Genomic DNA, 24,146 nt, shown 5'->3' on the forward strand with positions numbered 1-24,146 from the left:
AATTGCGGAGGAGAGTTGCCCCACTGGCTCAGCCAGCAGCTGAAAAATAAAACAATATTGTATTTTCTTTTTCAGCTGCTGGCTGAGCCTGCTTGTGTGGGGTTGGGTGGAGCCGGACCATGGGAGGGGTGGGGGGGGGGGGGGCGGAATGATGTGCACTACTAACTGTGCATGTCTGTTTGGCCAGCCGCCTTAGACCGGCCAAACAGAGATGCGCAGTTAGATTTCTCCAACCCAGCTGTAATGAACAGACGGGTCGGAGAAACAGCACAGACTCCCTGTGCCTGAGCGAGTGTTAAACAACCCCGCTCAGACCAATCCCCGAGCAGAGATGCTCGGGGCTCGAGGCTGCAGAAGCAGCATCAGGTACGTTTTATTTTGTTATTATTAAACCCCCTCCCCACGCTCCCCCCGCACCGTCTCCACCGGCCTCACCACTGTTTACATGTGTCGGTCGCCACTGGATTTTGTGCTATGTTAATGTCTGACTGTTAATTTCAGGATTTGCGATTTGCACTGGAGACTGTAGGAAACAAGTGTATGTGACCCAGTAAAGGTTGTGAATAATACAGTTACAGGTACGTTGCTCAGATGCCGTTCTGGAAAAGACTTGTACAAGAGTCTTTCTTTAATGGGTGATGTGCAGTGCTTTAACTGTGCCTCGCCTAGCAGGTGCCCAATACACAGAAAGGCCAAACATCTGGCCCCTACCATGCCCATAATTTCCATTCTCGCTCTCTCTCTTCAGAAAAGCACATAAGGCTTTAAAACCCAGGGACGATGTAGGACTGAGTATTTGACTCACCAAAATGTGTATGCTACCACCATCCCAACTCTGTGGTAGAGCGTCATGAAGGATGAGACTGGAACAGGCTGACCTTGAACATTTTTTAAGTGGACTCTGGAGCCTGCTGCATTTTTCTATATCTTCCTTGCTGACAGAGCAAAGTCCGAGAGAAAGATACTCCTTGACTCATTTCCTGATTTAATTCCCCACAATTTGAGGTGTCTCCCACTACAGAGACAATCCAATGCACCAATCCACTTTAGAACAACATTTTAACATTATATATATATATATATAATATATCAATAAAAATTGGCTCACGGACAGTTTGGGTTTCTTTAAATGTAACATTTGTCGTACCTGCAAGTTTGGTGTCAACACCAAGTCTTACATTGATGGCTTTTCCAACACGCCTACAAAACTAAAAGGACACTATACATGCCGCACAGATCATGCGGTTTATGTGTTACAGTGTGGCTGCGGACTCCGCTATGTTGGGAGCACTAAACTCCCAGTCCATCAATAAATATTACAGCACCTTCGGGCCACTGTAAATTCGGACAGTACATATCCAGTGGCTCGCCACATCAATGAAGAACACAGTGGCAATCTCAAGACGCTACAATATTTTGTCATTGATTTTGTGCCCCTGAATAAACAAGGTGGTGATCGCGAGAAAAGGTTGCGACAACTGGAGACCAAATATATTCTTAAACTTAACTGTAAAACACCGAATGGGTTAAATATCTGTCAAGATATTCACCATTTTCTGTGAGGTCATTGGTCTGAACCCCATGTATTCTGGTGTACCCCTTATGAATAAACAACTGTTTCTGTACATTTCAGTAAGTCCACACAAGTTCCACTCTTTTCAGTTATCGAGTAAGATTTATTACGGCTTTCCTGTTGCCTGATCTTGATCCCCTTTACTTCGAAGTATATACATCTATACCTCTAGATACCAGCTTTCTTTACCAATTTTTCTACATATATCCTTAACTTTTGTCCTAATATGAAATCCCTATAGTTTGATGAATTATTTGTCTTCCAACAAGATCACTAAACATTCGCCCTCGGAAAGTGACCCTGTACAGGTCAAGGGAATGATATTTACAGTCTATGGAAGATCTAAACATGCCTTTCCTTCTCCAACCAGCTAATTACAGTGTACCGGATACACCAGCTGGTTGAGTATGACAACTCATGTTTTTAATCACACTACACCCTTTTTTTTGCACATTATGATCACTTTGCACATATTGTTTTTTCATTACTGCGACTACTTTGTTCAGTTAAGGCGACATTAAAGCAATGGGCAACAATAGGCTATTCAGGTCTAGTTAGATAAATTGGGCACTAAATTAGAGCAATGCTACAACTATTTGTCAAAATGTGTTTTTTAGTTGACTATAAATTGTATGTATTTGAGCATTGCATTTTATCTATCTTTATGGCCATAATTAGACCTTAAGACACCAATAAATTTATGTGGCCTTCGTCATGATTATATCATAATTGTATTAGTACAAGTAATTGCGCCTTTATATGAATATTTGCTAAACTCATTGGTTCCAACCTTCAAAACAAATGTATTTGTACAGATAATATCTTCATTTTCAGTTAAATCGATATACAATTGACATAATAATTGTTGAATGTTCAACACAAATGCATTTAATCCAGAACGACAATTTGGAAAACAGTTATGTAGTTCTTTAACGCAGTATGTTTTCACTGTTCATTACCTGTGTAGTTCAAGTAATCATGTGAGCACTGTCACGAATGTATTTAAATCAAGTTGTTTGAGCAGCGGGGTTATGTGAGCAAGGCTACACGTTAGCCGAAACGCGTCATCCCGTCTGACATCTTGCACCATCGCTGAATAAAAGTCACTGCAGCCAGCAGTGTCTAAGCTATTTCTGGAGTCCGTGTCTTTCTCCGTTTGGTGGTTTCCAGCGCCGGAGCGGTAATTGGATATGGAGATATATAATGCGCTATGGCTATGTGTATAGTGCAAACCAAGCGGAAAAAACAGAGGAGTGCTGCAGAGGGTCATAGGCAAGCATACGTGCAACAAGTGACTGGAGATGTAGCTGGTTATTCGATTGTTACGGTCTTTGTGATGTAGTGTTCTTTAAAAAAGTGTCTTCAACTTTTCCTAAATTGGAACATTGGGGCGGTCTTTTTGGATATAGGGATGTTGTTCTAGATCCTAGGTCCATATTTTGAAAAAGTCTTTATTTTTATAAACTTTATTTAAAGTTTAACATAATACAAGCATGCATTGCGAAGTCAACTGTTAGAATTGTGAAAACATACCTCATAGTGGTTACAGTTCCATACATGGCTTCATCCACACCCCCACCTCCAAAACTGTACCCAGGTGCAAAGACCTTTAATCCTCCTCCCCTTCAGCACTTGCATGGTTACTCCCTGCATTTGTGCAGTGGGAGCCTGCTTGGAAGTAGTCTGCCAGTAGTTCATGACAAAGCTCCCTCCAGACCCTTAAATCCTCCTCTAATTTATCATCTCTGCGGCACCTTTTCATCCGCATTCCCTCAGCCAGCGCCCATTCCAGCACATCTCTTATCTATGCTGGGATCTCAGGCGCCCGCACCCCCATTCAAACAATTGCGATTCTACGCCTTGCTAGCACCAATAGTAGTTGCTAGAGCCGATTTTACTTTGCTTTTTGGGTTTTCGTATTAACCCCAGCAGACAGTGAGTGGGTGTCAACTGCACTTGGCTATTAACACTGTCTCTGATCCGCCCCACTACCTCCGACCAGAAGCTACTGACCTCGGGCATTCCCAAGCCAAATGCAAGAAATTGGCCCCTTCTTTATGGCACCTGGGGCATGAGTTTGACCTATTGGGGGCCATGCAGTGCACTCTCTCCGGGGTCCTGTATGGGCAATATGTGTAGTTGTAGTGAACTAACCGGAAGCGGGCATTACAGGAAATCGTGTGCGTGAGTGTTTCTTTCATCCTCCAGTTCTTGTCTTCCATAGGCGCACCTCAAGGTTTGCGTTCCAGGCAGCAAATGCCCCTGGAGCGGGGATCAAGGGTGTCTGCTCTCATGGCCCTATACAGCAGTGATATAGTGCGCCTACCAGCCCAGCATGTGAGTAAGATGTCTAGGGTCTGTGTAGGCTGTGGGATCGATGGACGCTTAGGTCATATTTCTTTGAATATATTGGTTAATCCAGAGTATTGTAGGTATTGTCCCTGCCCAAAATCGCCACAGGCTTGTTCGAATGTGATGAAGCTCTCTCCCAGGTACAGATCCACGAGCACGCTGCAGCCCTCCTCCTGTCACGCCTGATATTACATATTGGACATCACTCTCTTGACCGGCACAATGTCCCATACCGACAACTCCCTATGAGATGGAGCAGGCTTCAAGATTCGTTCCACGAAGGTTTGCCAAAAGCCGCGTCTGTCTGCCCACATAGTGTCAGAGGTACCCGCGCCCTCCAGAAGCAGGGACGGCAAGTCAGTAACTGGTACTCTATCTTGGAGTAGCCCCTTCTCCCAATTGTCCTATTCAGCAAACCATCTCGCAGCGTGCTGCAGTTGGACAGCATAGTAGTAGAGCTCTACTTTAGGTGCCTCAAGTCCACCACCCTCGTATGTACGATTCAGTTTGGCAAGCACCACTGTGCTGCAAAGGTCTGCCCAGTAGAGATCTATTAGTATATAATCAAGTGCTCTAAATATTTGCCTGGGTATGGGGCAAGGGAGGTTCTGTAGCATGTATAAGCAATGGGACAGCACCCCCATTTTGGCTATCGCCAACCTGCCCATTAAGGAGAGCGGAAGTGTTCCAAAAGCCCACCGACCCCTTTGGAGCATCAATCGTCGTATAGACGTTAAGCGGTTGTATCTGCTTGTCCTCTCCTGCCACCTCTATGCCCAAGTACCTGAAGTACTCCGTCTCTCATCTTAAGCCCAGTTGAGGAACAGCATCTGCAGAGCAGCCCGCCAGCCGAGCCAGAGGGAAAAGCAACGATTTTAGCCTATTACGCTGTAGGAGCCTCTGTACCACCTCTTGTGGTGGAAAGACATAGAATAACGTATCATCTGCATACAGTGATATGAAGTGGGAAGTTCCACCGATATTGATTCCCCAGCAGTCCAGGTCCCCTCACACCCATATCGCCAAAGGCTCTATCGCCAGTGCAAACAGGAGTGGAGTGAAAAGGCTTATTACCATCTTTTCATCTTTTTTACACAGCTCAGTCTCATGGTAGCCTGGCTATGGGTGTGCCAGGAGCCACCAGCAATAACGAGCTTGACCAGAAGATAAGTGGGGTTGCTAGTCATGATTACTTTGTAAATGAATCCGCTGTATTTGAAGATGGTACTGCTGGCGAAGTTCCATCAGGAACGGGGTGATGTGATCATATTTCCTCCAGCTCTGGATGAGACCTATTGCAGCTTGTAGGATGATTTTAATTGGTGGTAGTGTGTGTATGTATGTATGTATGTATGTATAGGCATTTATATAGCGCACTACTTACCCGGAGGGTCCCAAGGCGCTTCGACCGCTGCAAAACCCTTCCTGGCTTCCCTGAGAGATGGTCCCTTAATGGGTATCTCCAGGGTGAGACTAGGCATCCCCGGCGGTCTGGTGGGGCCGTTAGTGAAGATGAGGCAAGCTAATGCCCAGAGTTGCCGAGTGTGATCACTGATCAGAGTGGGCACCGAGGCGAGAGAATTATCGAGTCCGCTGACCCTGGTCCAGAAACCTGCCGCGTCAGGAATCAAACCCTGGTCCCGGGCCGTCCTCTGCTCTCGGGTCTGCCGCCTCTAACCAGTGAGCCACACTACTTCACTGTGTGGAGTCAGGGAAGCCAAGGAGAAGGGTGTTACCACCACCCAGATACATGAGTACGAGAGGTTGAACAGCATTTCTGAAGTCACTTTCTGGGAGAAAGTTTTTTCCTTCTTTAGAAGGGAGAGCTGGTACCAGCCCGCCTTTGCTTTCCTGGCAGTGTGTTCCTTGAGGGTGAGATTAGTGTTCCAGGTAAATCCAGATCACTTGACATTTGGTAAAAGTTAGGGGTTGAAGCCTTCAAGGTCAAGGCATTAGCTATGTTTGTACTATTTCTTACTTGTTGTTTACAGTAAATAACAGCTATTGGTTGTGTTGAACTTCAGATAGGCACTGGACATCCAGGTCTGGATGAGGTGCAGAGAGTTTTTGAGGTTTTTTATGCCTGGAATAGTAGAGATTCTTAGTTCGAATTGTGTATCCTTGCCATATTGATGAGTCTTGATGCTCTTGTTTGCAAGAAGAGCCACAAGGGGTTCCTTGTAGGACTAAAAATGACAGGACACAGTATGATATACTGGGGGCTCCACAGGCAATAGAAATCTCTTAGCACCCAGAAGTACCCATTGGAACAACTGGTATCGATTTAGAAATGTAGGAGGAGAACCAGCGAAAGACACTCTAGTGTAATCCCATTTGAGACTCCATGGCGTGAATGAGTGTTGGATGGCCCTGTGTTGAATGCAGTCTGGGTATTGGGAATCTGCTGTCTGTGGCAACAAGGGCTCATGATATAGCTGTAAAGGATTCCATGGGCTTATTATGTGACTCCTGACTGTCAGGATAGAGAAGTGAGACATTGCATTGGAACACAGCACTAATCATAAATAGAAGAAATGTTTAAAGACAAAAGAAGGTAGAAAGAAGACTTTGTACCATTGGCTAATTTCTCATGGCAGATCCTCCCTTTTTTGTGTCTGGTCCATTCTTTTCTTTTGACATATAGTTCAACTGGAGGGTAAGAAAAAGCAATACATTTGGATGTATTGTCTTCTCAGAGAGGGTATTCGCATTAAACCACAGGCTCTAATTCTTTTCGAGTGCAGGCTAATAGGCCTGGTTACAGTTAGGTCCAGCAATTACTTGATGAAGCACTGACCAAGGTGCAGGCTCCTGGAGCCTAGAAGATGTGGGAACTTCCAGTTGTGGCAAGCATGTGTACAATGAGGAGGTGGAATATATTCTGCAGCGCTGTCTGAAAGATCTAGGTTTTCCAGCTCTGGAGCGTGCTGAGGATTCTTCCCAGTTCCTACCTCTTCACAGTGATGAGCTTTCAGGACTGGCTCTTCCCTTGCACAGCTTGGGCTCTGATTCTAAGGGAAAGGCACAATCGGGTTCATCTGATGGGACCTCGTTTCATGCACTCCATATGCGTCTTGAAGAATGCATCACTGTTAATCAGTCCCTTTGGTGTTGGCTGGTTTGACTTGATGCATTTCTGTGAATCCTGATGACTGTACCATAAGGAATGCTGTGAATAAGCACATTGGAGGAGCTTGAAGCTGGCCATTTGGGAACAAAGTGGGCTTGAGGTCTGAGACTTTAAGCAGCAAAATCTGCTCATTATCTAGTGGAAGTCTTCGAGTAGTTGTCTGGGGCCATGCAGGAGAGTGAATACCTTGGACTTGCTGGCGTAGGTGGTCAAGTAGGCATGGTTACTGTCTAATATCTCGTATAATGGTCCAAGGGCTCCATCGTTGACTTCGGTAGTGACTTTCTGGATGAGATGTCTCCAGCCACAGTGTCCATAGGAAGTACACGCTGTGCTTATTGCAGGTGTGCTCTCTTCTTTATCTCTCCTGCATGCACATGCTCATAATCTCCATTAACTATGCAGTACCTTATCTGGATGGATGTCCATTGCGGCCACTCCGTCACATCATCGTGTCCACTAACACCACCCTTGAGGGCCTAAATCCAATAAGTACTTTAGTCTTCCGCCTTTTATTTACGAATCTGTTTGTGGTTTTGTATCTAGTCCCATTTTTTTCAGATGGACATCATCAAAATTGGTTTATTCTGGCCCTGCTTATTGAATGAAGCGGTTTCGCCCCATTCCTTTCGTTCTCCTTAATGTAAGTTTTTTCTTTAAAAGAGATGAGGGCATCACATGTTTCATTCACTGTGTCTCCCACAGTCGTTTTAGTTCCATTGCTTCGCTATAATTCTTTTTCGTTGGTTTACCAATTTAGCTTTTCTTTTTTGAACCAAGAAGATGAGTTGGAATTCTTTCCTTTCAGCTACTCCGCCATGCTGTAAACAATTACTCTACTTAATTGTTTTAAAGTGTTTCAGTTGCATAGGTACTTTTATTTCTCCTCCGTTCATTCTTCTTCGCCTTGGTGGTGATACTTCTATTCATTTCCAGTTTGACGTGCCATCTATAATTACTGCAATAAAGACTTTGTAAAATTGACAAGTACAGAGTATAGCCTTCAAACTCTCTGGTTTTAACCATTGGATTACTCCGTGACTATGATTTTTGTTTATAAATTGTCTATCATAGCCTTTGTGCTTTTTTAATCATATTTTTGGCCATATGTCACCATTAGCACTTTTTTCACTTAGCATGCCCATCATCATGATTTTAATGTGTTTTGTGTCTATAACGTTACTCATTAAAACATAAGCGATGTCTCAACTTGATTCAGTGTCAAGTCCGTTATTAACTGCTTTTCCTCTTTAATGTTATTTATTGATTGATTGATTATAATCAGTGCATCACTTTATTTTTTTTAATTGTTTTCTTCTGTGGACATTGTTGCTAGAGACGTACAGTTATCCAAGTTTCACTGAGGGTCTATTGGTTGCTTCTATAATTTCATTACTTGCTATCGGGATGAGAGTCTGGAAGGCGGTGATTTTGAAGGTTACCTTTTGGAGGTAGTATGTTGTTTTTGGACCAGCTAGTCCAAATGGTCTCTAAAGCCTTTAAGGATAGAAAGCATTTGTTGTCCTTCAATCGAGAGGGTTCCGGCTCCTCCTGCACTGGTGATTGAGAGCGAATGTCAAGACCTTTGTACATGCTAGTAAAGGATATCCAGGTTAATCCCTCCTTCTCCCCATGCAGGGCCTGCTCATGGCATCGTGTGTTGAAGGGGAAGGGTAGTTGGAAGAGAGAGAGGGAGACTCATTCTCGCTTCGAAAACAGAGTGGAATAGCAGGTAATGGCACAGGGTCCTGAACTGTAGTCAACGGACAGTCGTCAAAGTTTTGCTGTCTTAGTGTTTTCAGCCTTTGCGATCTGGGAAGAAATTGAATACAATATCTTTATGCAGCAGGTCATCAAAAGCCGTTCTGAACTGGGTTGCGTGGTGATCCCAGGACTCGCGTGTTTGTGACATAGCCAAGCCTTTTTGTCCACCCGAGAAACAGATGTCACATCAGTGGGGTTTGACAATAATTCAGCAGGGTTATGTTATTGTACACAATTCTGTCTCTATTTCGTCTCTATTTTTTTCCGTTAACAGGGGCAAAGGGGTGGCATTTTGTCTTTACTACTGAAGAAGCTCTGACCCTGTTTCTGTGGAACAGCAGGATTTGGAGGTCTACTCCTTTCTGTTTCTGGTGGAGGAAATTAACATGGTTTGACACCATGCTACATGTGAAAAATGACTGAGAAACCTCTCAGGTTTTGGGATGTTACTGTCACCGGTTCATGGTACTCCATTTGACCTTTGGAAGACTAGAAGGCTGAGTCTGCCCTGATGGAATGCAAACCTTTTACCTATCACCGCCAGGAACTTCTGTCACTCCTCGATTCTGTGCGAGGTCACAGATGGAGTGGGCTTGGAGGATAGATGCTCCTTCTCGACTTTATCCACAGCTTATTCTTTAGGCCAGGGGTCTCCAAACCGGTCCTGGAGGGCCGGATCCATGCCAGATTTTTGGGATATCCCCATTGAGATACATGTAGTAATTAGAAAAATCTGGCATGGATCCGGCCCTCCAGGACCGGTTTGGGGACCCCTGCTTTAGGCTTCTCTCACCCGTTCCCAATGATAATCAAGGTTCTGACTGGAATAAGGTCAAAAAGGGGCTACAGGGATTCTATTTGTGTCTGCTTCTCTGCTAGGTCGTATTGAGGACCGGCCTCAAGTGGGTTTTCCATCTCTTCCTTCTCCACCAAGGTGCTACAGTTTGATGCAGGAAGTCCTGGTTGACAGATGGAATCAGAGTGAGCTTGTGCTGCCCCAGTCTGTGCTAGTCTATGACTGTAAATGTACAGAATATTTATTTGCTGTGTCCTGTCTCAGATGCATTTTCTAAAATTGTACCCGAACTATAGGCAGACAGCGAAGTTGGCTGACTTCATTGTGTACAATAGACAATTATTAAATGTTACATTTTCACTATTCTAGTTGACCATTGATTAAATATTTATTATTGGTGGGCATGTTTTGTTCACATTTCCATTACTTTCCATATAGTCTTCTCATAATTTTTTTTTCTGTTAACTCAGCAGAAATATGGATCCAGCACTGCTGAAAGACCGAGAGCTTTTTAAGAAAAGAGCACTCACCACTCCAGCTGTTGAAAAGCGCCCTGCTCCTTCGTCCTCGGACTCTTCTAAAAAGAAGAAATCTAAGTTAGACCCTGGTGGTACCCCAGGTGCGAAACAAGGTTCAGGTGAGTGTGTTAACTGCTACCAAAACTGTGGTCAATTTGTATGTTGTGGATGGTATGTTGGACAGCTATAGTAATAATAATAGTATACGAAACGCTTCACTTGAAGCCCTTGGAGAAATTCCAGGTCCCTTTTCAAGTTTAGAACTGTCATTGAAATGGGGTAAGTCGTTCTTAGTGATCGGAAGCGGTAAGGCTAGTCTGATGTTGATGATCTATAGTTATTTGTGAAATCCAACATTTGTTGACTTTGCAACACTTCTTTCGGTTTTAGTAGGAGATGTCAACACCACTTGAAACCTCAAAAAGCTGGAACAATTAGCCACTGATCATAAACATTAAAATTGTTCTATAATTCAAATTTAAAGAAATCTTGCTACAGTTTTAGTGTTAGTTAGAGATGATATATGCCCAAATAGAGTCCAGAATGTACCTACATATTGACTTCTTCAGTGCCTTATCTAATTTGTTATGAAATAAACCGAACAGGAATTAATCAGAGTTGCATTTAAAGCACACTTAAGAAAACGAACACTATGAAGTTATATTACTCTCTCACTTTACGCGGAGTACTTGCTTTTCTATATTCGAGACATATGGCACGGAATAGCAGAGACTGGGGATATCCTAGAGGAGTTCCGCGCAGCAGGTTTCTAAGTCGTGTCTGTTTCCCCTTAGCCCAGCCTGCCCACTGCAGCTCCTGACAGTGAATACACATCCGCTACGATGGGAACCGTTCACTTTCTGATACTTAGGTATCCACATCTATCATCCAAAGCAGGACTTCATTGATGACAATCTTACCAGAGCCATTGCCTCCCTGCGCCATCAACTTATGTTATTTAGCACGCTCCCGTTCACTGTTCAAAGTTGAGTATCCCTATCCAAAACAGTGACGCTCCTGCTCCTACTATAATATTTCACAACCCCCCTGTGCACGTACCCCATTCCACTTTCTACACACGGCATAGCATGCTGGGGAGCTTTCTCCTAAACTTTAGTTCAATGGAAAAAGGTGCCTCTAACTTTGAGCACTATTATCTGACGGCGCAATTGCAATTTGCCATACCGATGGCTAGCGGGACGACTTCTAGAAGACCTAGGATGTCCCACATCGGACCGAGCACAGTGCATAGTGCAAGAGGTATTCCTACTGCATCGTAAAACCCCTAGGCAGTCCAACAACATCCTCCACATAGCACACACCAGCTACCACTGGAGTCTGCGACTGATGCCAGCCTTCACATCTTACACGCCAGAGTTCCGTATTAGCTCTGTCCGCCCCTTCAGGGACTTGATTGTAAGGGAGGGTCTTGATACATAGGAAACTGCTGGGGTTGATCTCCCTCGATGCCCTATTCCAAAACACTGTGCTCATACCCTTCGCGCAGTTGCAGGCAGTCTATAATTTACCTATGGGCCACTTCCTGGCATATAACACTCTAGTGGCCGAACTGCAGCGACTCTGCCAGGCAACTGACACAGATCTGGAACTGTACCCCTTGGTCCACACCTCCACACCATCGGCAGTAGACTGATCACGTTGTTCACTAGGCCCTAGCATACATACTGCATGAGCCTCTGCCGTCCACTAGGCAGAAGTGGTAGTGCTACTTTATATGTGACATTATGCAAAGGGAGTGGCATAGGACTTGAGCGTACTCGCGCAAACTCTCCTGTAACGCTACATTTCAATATATCCCACATAGTATTCTGCTTAGAGTGTGCCTCACACCAGCACAACTACACAGGGCTTTCGGTTCCGCCTCCTGCTGGCCCAAATGCAGAGCGCAAGAGGCCGACATGGTCCACATGTTTTGAAGCTGTATGGTGGTAGCAGCGCTACGCCTTGAGGTAACTGACGTGCTGACTGACATTACGGGCTGCACAGAGCTGTGCATGAAAGATGACCTCTTGGGTCTCTTCTAACACAAGGTGTCAGGGAGTGCAACAGTCGCTTTTTAGATCTTGCTCTGCTCATAATCCATAGATGCATTGCTATGTACTGGAAAGCCAATACATTGCCAGGTGTACAGTATTAGTGAGAAGCGTCTTGCAAATTGGGCAAGGCTGAATTAGTGGCCGCGAGGCGAGAGGAGGCCCACGGCCTTCTCAAGGTTCCCATATCAATGGAATGGGATGCGCTGCTACACGAAGTACATGAACCTCTGGAGGCCCTCGTGGACAGAGTGAATGCTTAGTAGGCTGGTTACCCATCCTGGCATTCATGACTCCCTGCCCTACTTATTGGTTTGTCCTCTCAGTGAACTGAGCCTCCCCTCGCAATTTGTAACATATGAGACACACCGTCTGATGTACTATATGCATTGCTTCGCTATACCACAAAAGCTTGCGTAGACGGGGAGTTAGCTCTTGGAGGGCCAGCCCGCATATTCACTACTCCTTACTTACTCCTACTAAATGTGCAGCTGTTATGACCTGAAAGTTTTGGATTGTTTATTTACTTGTTTATAACTCAGAACCAAGACCTCCTGTTGGTCCATATTTGTCGTCATGTAACGTTTCGGCCCTCTATGGGAACAATGGACATGATTTAGTCTCTTGTATCTACATGTATATGACATGATTATGTATTGTGTTGAGAATCAATAAAAATTGGTGAAAAAATGAAGTTATATGTTCGAGGCATATGAGCTGCAGATCTCACACTGTGCATTAGATCGCCACCTGGTCTTGGGCTCGCATGATTGCATGTTGTTGTCGTCTTGGAAGAAGTCTTTGTAGTCATGATATAGATGACTCTTCCCTTGGACGATAGTGCGCATGGGCATCGACTCCATCCTTGGATTTTTTTCCTCCACTGGGTTCGGATGAAACTTTTCCGCTCCGGTTAGAAATCTACTTTTCAAGTAATTCGACGCGCACAATTTTCTTCAAACAACTTTCAATACCGATAAACATTGACTCGACTTAATCAGCTTGATTCCGGTCGTTGACGCGGGCCATTGGGCCTACCCACGTTGTGAGGCCTACACCTCATGGAAAGGACGGCATTCAAAAGATGCCCTGAGTGTGGAGCAAACTTTTACACAGTGACCATTGCGAGGTCTGTAACCTGTGCTTATCGCCAGAACACGGTGAATCCAGATGCACAGCCTGTGCATCCATTCAATAGAAAAATACCATTCGAGATAGGAGGGCCCATTGACGCGATATGCAGAGATCAGCTCCGGAACCAGTGGATATCTTCGACGAAGGTCCATGCGTCCCAGAAGAAGATTCCGATGATCTCCAGATCGTATCTGAGGCAGATGACTTCGATGACTCCATTCCTTCGGGTTAATGCGTGAGTACCACTGCCCCTACCCCAGCCCAAACACCAAAATCGAATGCAAAGGTCAACACTCCGCCTGCGGGCCAGTCGAGACCGAAAAAACACTTCGAAAGCCACGCCATCGAGCACGGCTGCAAAGAAAATAATGAAGCCTTCCGGTAGCTCCATACCGAGCAAACCGCATGTGCCGATACCACCTGCTCCCTCAGCACCGAAACAAAAAAAAGTCCTGGTTCCGAAAGACACTCCGAAACCATCGACTCCGAGACAAAGCGGCTCCAAAAACTACCAAGCTGGTTTCCGATGCCCCAAAAACAGCTTCCACTCCAAAGCTGATACCCTCCGTGCCGAAACACACAAAGCCTGCTTCCGATGGTTCCAAGTCCACGAAACAGGCTTCGGCTCCAAAAACAATATCTTCAGTGCCGAAATCTACGCCAAAGGACTCGACATCAGCGCCTAAGGCTAAAGACTAGCAACAAACCGGTTCGGAACTGAAAAAATGGGCGCAAAAGGCTGTGCCTCTAAAAGAGGAGCTTTTCCAACCAGATCCTTTACAAAAAAGGATCTACATTGATCCAGAAACAGGATATGTTTCCACTACACCACACAGGAAGAGGAAGTCAGATACAGCACCTACACCTCCAGTGCCTGTCAAGAAGGACTCTTCCACATCTCCTATGCACCCTTCTTCTCCTGTATCTCCTTCTCCTCCTCTTCCTTTAAAAATTTCACCTCAAAATTCTCCTCCTAATTCTCCACCACATACACCTCCTCAGGATGTTGATGATGATGAGTATAGCATGGAGGAGGGAGAGACCCAGATGACCCTTTTCCCTACCCAACAGGTTCACCAGACTGAGAGTATCCAAACCCAAATGATGTACCAGATATTCCTGACCCACATACACATCCATCTAAACCTTCTCCTCCAGAAGACAATATTGGGTTTGGACACACAATTAATAGGGCTGCCATCTATCACAATGTCACCATGCATTCAGATGAGGCAGAGGAAGATTTTTTATTAGACACTTTTGAACACTCCCAAAAATCTGTGCAATTACTGCCAATGATGAAAAGAGTCATTAAGCATGCACCAGAAGTGTTTAAAGATCCTGTACGAGCTAGAATCATAAACCCAAGGATAGAGAAAGTACAGAGCAGCTTCTGGGGACCCTGCCTACATTAAAGGACAGCTACCCTTAGACTCCCTAGTAGTTTCAAACGCTAGGAAAAGAGCAAATTCCCAAACATCAGGCGAAGCACCACCTCCTGATAAAAAATAAAAAATCATAGACGCTTCAGGGAAAAGAATAGCTGCCCAAGCTAGCAATAGATGGCGCATCGCTAACACACAGGCCCTCCTCGCAAGATACGACAGGGCTCACTATGATCAGTTAGAGAAGCTCTTGCAACATCTACCTGACCAATATAAGGCACAAGCAAATGACCTCATACAAGAGGGTAAGCTTATATCATGCATCCATTAAATGCGCACTTGATTTAGCAGACACTGCATCCAGAGCAATAAACACCAATGTCCTCCTTCGACGTCACGAGTGGCTTCGCATTTCAGGATTTAAGCAAGAAGTGCAAACTACTATCTTAAATCAACCCATCAACCAACAACAATTGTTTGGTCCAGATGTAGACACAGCACTTTAAAAAATGAAGAAAGACACTGACACAGCAAAGTATATGGGAGCTCTGCAGTCCACCCAAGCACGAGGCTCCTTTCGTCGCTCTAGATGCTTCCATCCAAAATATCATCTGTTACCTTCTCCATTTACAAAGATGTAATGTAGCATATTCATCTATACATTTACATCTTGCAGCCATTGCAGCATATCTCCAAAATAGACAACATATGTTGTTATTTAGAGTACCTGCAATCAAAGCTTTTATGGAAGGATTAAAACAAATCATTCCTCCTAGGTTACCACCCTCTCCAGAGTGGAACCTAAACATTGTTCTTACCAGGCTCATGGGGCCCCCATTTGAACCTTTACATAAGTGTGAACTGTAATTCCTTACATGGAAAACAGCTTTCCTTATTGCTATTACCTCTCTTAGGAGAGTTAGTGAGATTCAAGCTTTCACTATACAAGAACCATTTTTACAATTACACCGTAACAAGGTGGTTCTACGGACTAATACCAAATTCCTTCCTAAAGTAATTACTCCTTTTCATCTAAATCAATCAGTAGAGTTGGCAGTGTTTTTTTTTCAAAACCCAGACTCTGTAGCAGAAAGAGCTCTACACATACTAGATGTAAAAATAGCTCTTCTCTATTACATTGATAGGACCAAATCCTTTCATAAAACAAAGCAACTGTTTGTAGCGTTCTCTCCACCACATAAAGGCAACCCCATTTCTAAAGCTGGAATTGCAAGGCGGATTGTAAAATGTATATGAATATGCTATCACAAAGCAAAATGTACATTAACCGTTCCTCCTAGAGCGCACTCCACATGCAAACTAGGAGCCTCCATGGCTTTCTTAGGGAACATTCCCTTAGAAGACCTCTGCAAAGCAGAAACCTGGTCTACAACACACACCTTCACTAAACACTACTGTGTTGATGTGCAAGCCAAGCAGCAAGCTGCAGTAGGCCAAGCTGTCCTCCAAAACTCTTTTTCAAACTACTGCAACAAATACAGGTGACCACCGCTAGGGGAGACACTGCTGTACAATTGATGCACAGTGTGATATCTGCAGCTCATATGCCTCGAACGGAAAATGCCACTTACTAGTATGCATCTGTTCTTGACATGTAGAGCTGCAGAGTCTCACACGCCCACCCGCCTCCCCAGGACCTGTATCTGTTCCAGTTCTATCTTAATTAGATACACACATGGACATCCCTTTTTCTCTTTCTACGAACTCCCATCATTTCCCATCATGGCGAAAAACAATCTAAGGATGGAGTCGATGCCCATGCACACTATCGTCCAAGGGAGGAGTCACCTATCTCGTGACTGCAAAGAATTCTTCCAAGACGACAACAACATGCAATCATCTGAGCCCAACACCAGGTGGCGATCTAATGCACAGTGTGAGACTGCAGCTCTACATGCCAAGAACAGATGCATACTGGTAAGTAGCATTTTCCTTCTGCAACAGTCATTTACAAAAGACAGATTTTACGTTAACAAATGTTTCAGTTGAGCTTTTGTGAGTACACTTAGAATCTTTTTTGATGCATTAAAAGTGTGAACATTCTTATTAGCATTAATGTTTAAAGAATAAGACAAAAATCATTTTACATTGTGCTTTTTGGATGATGAAAGTAGTCCTATAACTAGAGCACTTACCTCTTTATTACATGAACCCTATATAGTAAAATCCGAACAGCATGCACAAATAGATGACATTTACAATACAATCCGAGATGGTGCCTGTACAGATTATCTGTTGTTGCCTGATACCATGTTGATGTATAAATACCAATTTGTGCTTTTCAGTCCAATGTAAAATGCCCTAAAAGCGTAAGAAGAAAGGTCCTAGTTCCATGCAAACCTAGCAGCTGCATGTTCCAGAAAATTCGATCTTTTTGTGTTTCCAAGGTGTAGTCGTATTCTGTTCTGACATCCACCTGTGCCGCCAGCTGTCTTCACTCGTTTCTTAGTTCTCTTTGAAAGTCCTTTTTTCCTTTATCTTTTAACGATTTTTGGTAGGTGGCTTGTGGTATACAAAACGTTCAATGTGTAGTTGCACCAATCAATCAATCAAGCATTTATATAGCGCACTACTCACCCGGAGGGTCTCAAGGCGCTTGGGGAGGGGGGTCCGCTACTGACACCAGAGATTGTTCATTGGAGTTCAGCGTTTGGGCTCAAAATAACCGTTTAAACTTTTCCTTGGAGGCAAATGTTTTTCTCTCGACTTTCCAGCATTCTGTTAATTGTATACATCTTTCCTGGCATTGCTCCTCTCTGCTTCACCAAGAGCTGCATTCGATGTTTACTCGGCACCTGCCACAATATCTTGTCTTGGTTACCTAAAATGCTGAATCTATAGAGTCTCAGATGAGAATAACTCTAGTTACTAGTCCAAATAGCAGAAAACAAATCGGGTAAGGAACTATATTTTAAGGCGAGTGCTGTTGTGTGAGGTACAAATATGTTATTTGCCCCTTCATGTTACAGGGATAGAAGGATGGCATGGAGAGAGAAAATGGAACCCGCACTTTCGTTTCTAGGAATCTCCACCGCTGAAAATTCTGCCTAAATGACTATGGGGTGCATGACTCTGGGATCAGCATCAAAGTGGGGGGATTTAGACGTTAGCTGTTTTGCAGTGTCATTAATACTTTGTGGTATTTATCACTATCCCACATAATTATTGGTTTGGAGTGAATAAAGCAGTGAAAGACCTGATATTTCATTGAATCAAAATGAGACAAAATCACTTTGGGGCCTATTCACAAACATAATTTGTAGTATGTTTAGTAGTACTGCAATAGTCGTACTTACGCACTGCAAAATGCTATTCACAAACCTTCACACTGAGGTCCCTGCCCCTCCTATCCTATCTTTTATGTGCAGAGATCTCCACTCAGACTGCAAAGATCTCCACTTATTTTTTTTTATGCTTTATTAATAAATACGGGTGGGATGGTGGAGTGGCTGGAAATGGGGAGAACTGACTACTAAATAGGATGGGTTTAGGGAGGAATAAGGAGGGGTTAAGGCATGGGAAAGAGGGGGTGTACGGAGGGACATGCAGCCATCCACAAAAGAGTAAGCACATTCCTATTCACAAGCTACACTTCTTCTAAAGTTTCTGCAGCCAAAAAGGACCCAAAACAGTAGTAAATGTACTCCAATTTGCACCTGGAGTACGTCCAACACCACATATAGCCAAACCCTGGTACAACACCCTCTCAAAGAAAATAATGGAGGTGGCTACTTGAAATAACACACTATATGAAATAATATTTAAACACATTATTGTATTTTGACTTCTTAAAATAATAAACATTTAATTAAATGTGTGTGCATATGTATGTGTGTGTATATATGTATATCCAGCATTTTACTTTAGGTTTTTGTCCTCTTTAAGAAATAATTTTAATTTAATGAAATATTTAATATCATGTTAATAGTGCTGTACCATTTTTTACTTCACTCTGCTTTCAAAATAAATATATTCAATTATTTACATTATTATTTAACATAAAAAGAAGTCTTTTTAACGTTTAATAAACTTTTTTACAATTGCCCTACACTTTACCACTGCCTGCTTTTGAAAAGGTACAGGTATCTTTACACTCCCACATGTGGCTCTGCCACTGGTTTCAGGGAGTGGAGACATGTAAGCCTATGCTTTTGAATACATTTACAATCAGGAATGATCAATAGGTAAAAGCAGTAAAGTTACTCAAAACTGTAAAAGTAAATTTGCTTGTGGTAAATCTACACATGCAAATTTACCTTTATAAATAGGGCCCTTTGTCGGGGGGGGGGGGGTAGTCACAAATGTAAATTTACACGAGTAAATCTACATGCGTATATTTGCTCTTACACCTTTGTAGTAAATTTACTATGTTCACTAGTTAAAAATTGTAATTTACTATAAAGTGTACTAGGGAATATGATGGGGGGGGGGTGTAGAGGAGTCCTTGCATCTTGGTTCCAATAAGCATTGCATGAAGCAAACGTTTTGGCTTCTGTGGTCCCTGTGTGTTCAATAGCAAGTGTTTTGTTCCGTTTTTTGTTGTGGAAAACACAAAAGAAACACGTAGAAGATCATTTTGATCAAGGGTTACTGCAACGTAGTCCTCCACCCTGTCCCTGCTCCTGAAATTGTTGCTGCATTTAGACTGACATTAGATATGGTCATTTTTATTTGGAGAAAATAAAAAGTACCTCTCAATGTGATTGTTTCTTGGATGCAGATCTTCTGAGTCCGTCTTAGTTTGCTTTTTAGGTCTCGCCTGGCGACCGCAGCGCTGTCGCCAGCAAGATCTATTGTCACTGACTTGCCTCTCATGGGAGACAGGAGATGGGCACGCACAGGACGGACTGGAAATGTGAACATGCGCGTTCACCACGTACAGTCACGCAATGTGAACATCTCCTGTCCCCCTTCCGTCTTTTTAATGCGGGGTGAGACAGTGGCACACTGGGAATAGACATAATGTTTAAACGTCCCCCTCACTCACCGGGCTGACTCGGGACTCCCCCGCTGCTCTCCAGGCAGGTCTTTCCTCATCAGGTCTGCCGGTAACTCCGCTCTGCAGGCACCCTCCAGTGGAGTTTCCTTTAGGGACTCGCTGGTCTCCTCTGTGGTGCTCCTGACTCCTGCCAGGCCTCGAAGAGTCCCTGCTCACCGGGCTCTCTCTCTCTCGTCAGCGGGTCAGGCTCAGCAGCAGGCGGGGCTCTCCACGAGCACAGGAGCCCGCTGACTCAAACCTTCGCTTAGTTCCGGCTGGCTTCACGGGCATAGGAGCGCGGGGTAGGCTCCCGTCGGCTTCCGGTCTTCTTGCGGCCCCTCCCCAACACAGGTTGCCTGGCTTCCTGTCCGAGCCGGGCTGCGCCGGTGATTTCCTCAATACGGCGGCTGCAATACGGGGTAGGCTCCCGTTCCAAATTTAAGATAATAGCGGGGTGGGCACCCGCTTTTTCAACGAGCACCACTGCAAACTAGCTTATCAACTCTGCAGGTACAGATCAACGCGGGGTTATTTTGAGCGAGTTTTGAAAATGTGTTTACTGCACAGAATCGACTCAGGACTAATCACGTTTTCCCAGCTGCCTTTTAATAAAACACCTTGGCGTTTGAGCCTTCTGCTGTGTTTCCAATAAGGGCTGACGCAAGGCCATTTGTCCAGCAGGGACTGGCGCGTGATGTCAGCTGGGCAGAGCTGGCGTAATCTGGAGCAAATCTAGGTCACATTTGTTGATGGGCTCATCACATGTTTGGCCGTCATAACCAAGTTAAGATGCGCTCTTACGGCGAGGTGGTCTGTCGGTAACTTATTATAACTTGCTGGCGCCCGTTCCGCTGCCCAGGGCAGGTGTAATTAAGAAGGGAGGCCTGCTCGCGGTGTTAGCGGCTGTTGCGCATTCTGTCACACACTGTCGGGCTGTGTGGGAGAGTTTGAGAGAAGGTTAACACAGCTGACCTTTAACCCCTTCAGCGCGGCGCGAATTTTCGCGCTGTGCTGAAGGTTCTATTGAGCCAACGGACTCATGACGGAACGGTTCCGTCATGAGCACAGGCCAACCGACGCTCATGACGGAACCGTTCCGTCGTGAGCACCGAAGGGGTTAACGCTCACAGACGGTTGAAATGAAGCCTGCAGTCCGCTTTATCCTACTCTGATATCAGCTTATTATGATGGCTAGGAAAGCGGCATGTCCCTACCTGCAGACTCCATCTGTCAGCATGTCTCGGGGGGGGGGGGATTTTTAAATGAAGTAGAGAAAAAAAACATACCTGGTTTCTGCGTGACTAAATTGGCAAACAAAACATGAGCCGTAAATAAAACTGTGTATTTTGTATCACTTCATTTTTGTAGTTCAGGCAAAGGGCTGCATTTATTTTTTTTTGTCTGTGGTTCTTTTTATATTCTCTGAAGTATAAAACTTTAAACCCCCCTTCCTTTGTCACATTGTACCCAAGCTACTAACTTTGGCTATTTTAACAAGCATGGACAAGTTTGGCTTTTTATAGAGTACAGCATTAGAGTGTAAGCGTGTGGATGACTGGTGTTTAATGGTAACATTTTGTGGGACAAGATGATTAGAGTATCAGCAATGTACGTGACAATCAAGAGGGTGTTGCTGCTTACCTTTTAATTTCTACTTTCACATACTCTTTGCTCAGTGTGCATAGGTGTATGTGGGGTGTCTGTGGCCCTAAAGGCTGGAGATGGGCTTGCGCATCCCCCTCCCCTTTAACAATAATACGGCTCCAGAGGATGAGGTACACTGGACCTGTAAAGGCTAAATGAAGGGTCTACATGCCTCCCTCCCCAATAATTAATAAACAAGAATGTGGGATATGATGTCAGGCATGGGGATTGAGAGTGGTCTAATTACCATATTGAGGGAACTGCATAGCGACACTACGGTCAAGGTCAGATTTAACAGGGAGGGAGGATTGTCCGACTCTTTTCCATGTAAGAGTGGAGTCAGACAAGGTTGTATTCTTGCCCCTTTTTTGTTCTCCCTTTACATCAACAACCTGGAGCAGTTTCTTTTGGGTTTAAAGGCAGATTCTCCAAGGGTCGGGCCGCGGCATATTCCTGTCCTGCTTTACGCAGATGACGCGGTCTTGCTTGCACGCACACCTCGAAGCCTACAAATCCTGATAGACGGGTTCGTTAAGTTCATGAGTAACCTGGATCTATTTGTCAACCTGGGTAAATCATATGTGCTCCTGGCCGGCAAAAAACCTTCCTCTAAATTTACTTACACAATAGGCACCCATAGTTTAGAGGAGGTTAAAACGTTCTCCTATCTTGGAGTAACCTTTGACGGCGCTCTGCAATTTAACTCCTTGGTGGCGGAACGCTGTAGCAAAATGATTGCCTCTAATGGGGCAATAGCTGGATATGGCAGGAGGCTTGGTAGATGGAGCCCGGAACAGGTAATGAACTTGTACGGCTCCATAACATGCTCCAAAGTAATCTACGGGGCAGAAGTTTGGGGCTTCGTGAACACTACCAGAATCCAACAGGAAGAAAATAGATATCTGAAATCTATCCTGAGGGCACCACCTAGTACCGCTGGATTTATAGCTCATAGGGAGCTAGGGAGGCCTTACTTGGACGATCTGTTAAAACTTAGGCCAATTGTGGCCTGGCTAAAAATATGGGTCAATCCAGATGCGCATCTAAGCAGAGAAATTCTATTGGACTGCTTAGGTAGGACCCATTGTATGCGCATCCCCTGGCTTAAATATGTGAGAAATACTCTTGAGGATCTAGGGTTTGGAAACCTCTTCACGAACCCCACAACTATCTCAGCACAGCACAAGAAACAAGTAGGGGAAATTTTCCTAGAGCGGAAAACCGAATGCCGAGCTGAGGCCGAAGGACTGAATAAGACTATGAGGGCTCATAACTTGGTGAAGAGTGTGGAGGGTATGGAGCCTTATCTGTATCTTGTGCACAATACACAGGATAGATTCCTCATGTGCCGTTTTAGATTGAATTTACTCCCTTTTATGTTGGCCTCACCATCAGGTTTCACTACGTCAATTGAGCAGAAGGGACCCTGCGGCTGCGACAACCGGTCTCCGCAGGATTCCCTTCACTTTGTCTTGCTTTGTCCCTATTTCTCTATGCCCAGGCGCAGATTCCTTGTAAATATTTTAAAAAAAGCCCAACAGGAACACGCCAGGGATGCACTAGTCTTTCTGCAAAAAGCCTCTGACCCACTAACCTTGTGCTGTATTATGAATTTTATCAAGGTCGCGGTCCGATTAAGAACGACGAGGGGAGAGGAATGAAAGACTTGGGATTCTCTATTTTAAATTTATGGCCCTGTATGTTTGTATTTTTATTGTATTATCTCTGTACAAGGATCTTGATTAATATTTAATGTTTCTTTTATCTGTGTATGTAAACATGTGCTTTTATGGTGTTTTCTAATCACCGAATAAAGATTCTTGAAAATAATAAACAAGCATTTGCAATGCAATAGGTCTCGCATTAACGTGAATTTTAGCTATTAGCATTGTAAATGACAATGCCTTTTAATTATGTTTTAAAAACTAAAACAAAAGGTATAGTTATTTGCAATGTCAATAGCTCAAACTCGTTTTATATTGGAAAAGTAACAAAAAAAATGCAAGAAGCAATACAGTAATGGCATTTAATTAAAATATTTACAAAAAATATGTGAAAAAACACTTGTGTGTCACACCATCGAAATCTGAATACCCTAAACAAATTCCTTAAAGTGGCTGCAGCATTTCCCTCCACCACCTGCTCCATTTCAGTGTGCTTGGAGTGAGGTAGCAAGAGGCGCTGACATCAGGAAAACAAAATACTTATTAACAAGCATTTGCAATGGAATAGGTTTCGCATTTGCGAGAGTTTAAGCTATTGGCATTGTAAATGACAATGCCTTTTATTTATGTGTTGGTTTTCAAAACAGATAAATAAAAGGCATTGACATTTAAAATGCCAACAGCTTAAACTCTTGCAAATGCAAGACCTATTGCATTGCAAATGCGTGTTCACAATAGTTAGCATATATGGATATGCTATCTCATGTAATTTGGGGACAAGACCAACATTTGTGTAGTTAAAAGAGAAGGAGCGGGAGCAGTAATATAATTACTATTGCTACTAATATTTTGTTGCGATGCACACATTTTGATATGTAAATGGAGACTGGACGCCACTGGATATTTAGATCAATGGCCTCATTTCCAATCACCACATAGCTGTATTTGAATGATAAATGTCAGTGTCACGAGTGAGACCCAGTAGGATGGAAACAGTGATACAAATCCTTTATCACGTCCCGCTGTTTCCATAGACATTTGGTATATCCCGCTTGGTGAATATTGCTATATTTCACAGATTTGCCAGATATGGAACTCCTGTGTGCTAATTTGACTCCCTTCTTGTAGTCCAT

At 44.0% G+C, this 24,146-nt stretch overlaps 1 protein-coding gene across 2 annotated transcripts in view; it reads left to right on the forward strand.

The window, feature by feature from the left end:
- The window catches only part of GTF2E2 (general transcription factor IIE subunit 2), a 371,015-nt gene that overhangs the window by 52,460 nt on the left and 294,409 nt on the right, over positions 1–24,146 (forward strand). Inside the window, exon 2 of one of the 2 annotated variants that reach the window (XM_086961704.1) lies at positions 10,086–10,252. In XM_086961704.1, the coding sequence (XP_086817830.1) occupies positions 10,093–10,252 (160 nt within the window). In that variant the 5' untranslated portion in view covers positions 10,086–10,092. The remainder of the gene's footprint in view (positions 1–10,085; positions 10,253–24,146) is intronic. The other variant, XM_086961706.1, reaches the window with a different exon arrangement.

The sequence above is a fragment of the Lissotriton vulgaris genome, chromosome 3_1 (assembly GCF_964263255.1).
Source record: "Lissotriton vulgaris chromosome 3_1, aLisVul1.2, whole genome shotgun sequence".
In the NCBI taxonomy this organism is placed as follows: domain Eukaryota; kingdom Metazoa; phylum Chordata; class Amphibia; order Caudata; family Salamandridae; genus Lissotriton; species Lissotriton vulgaris.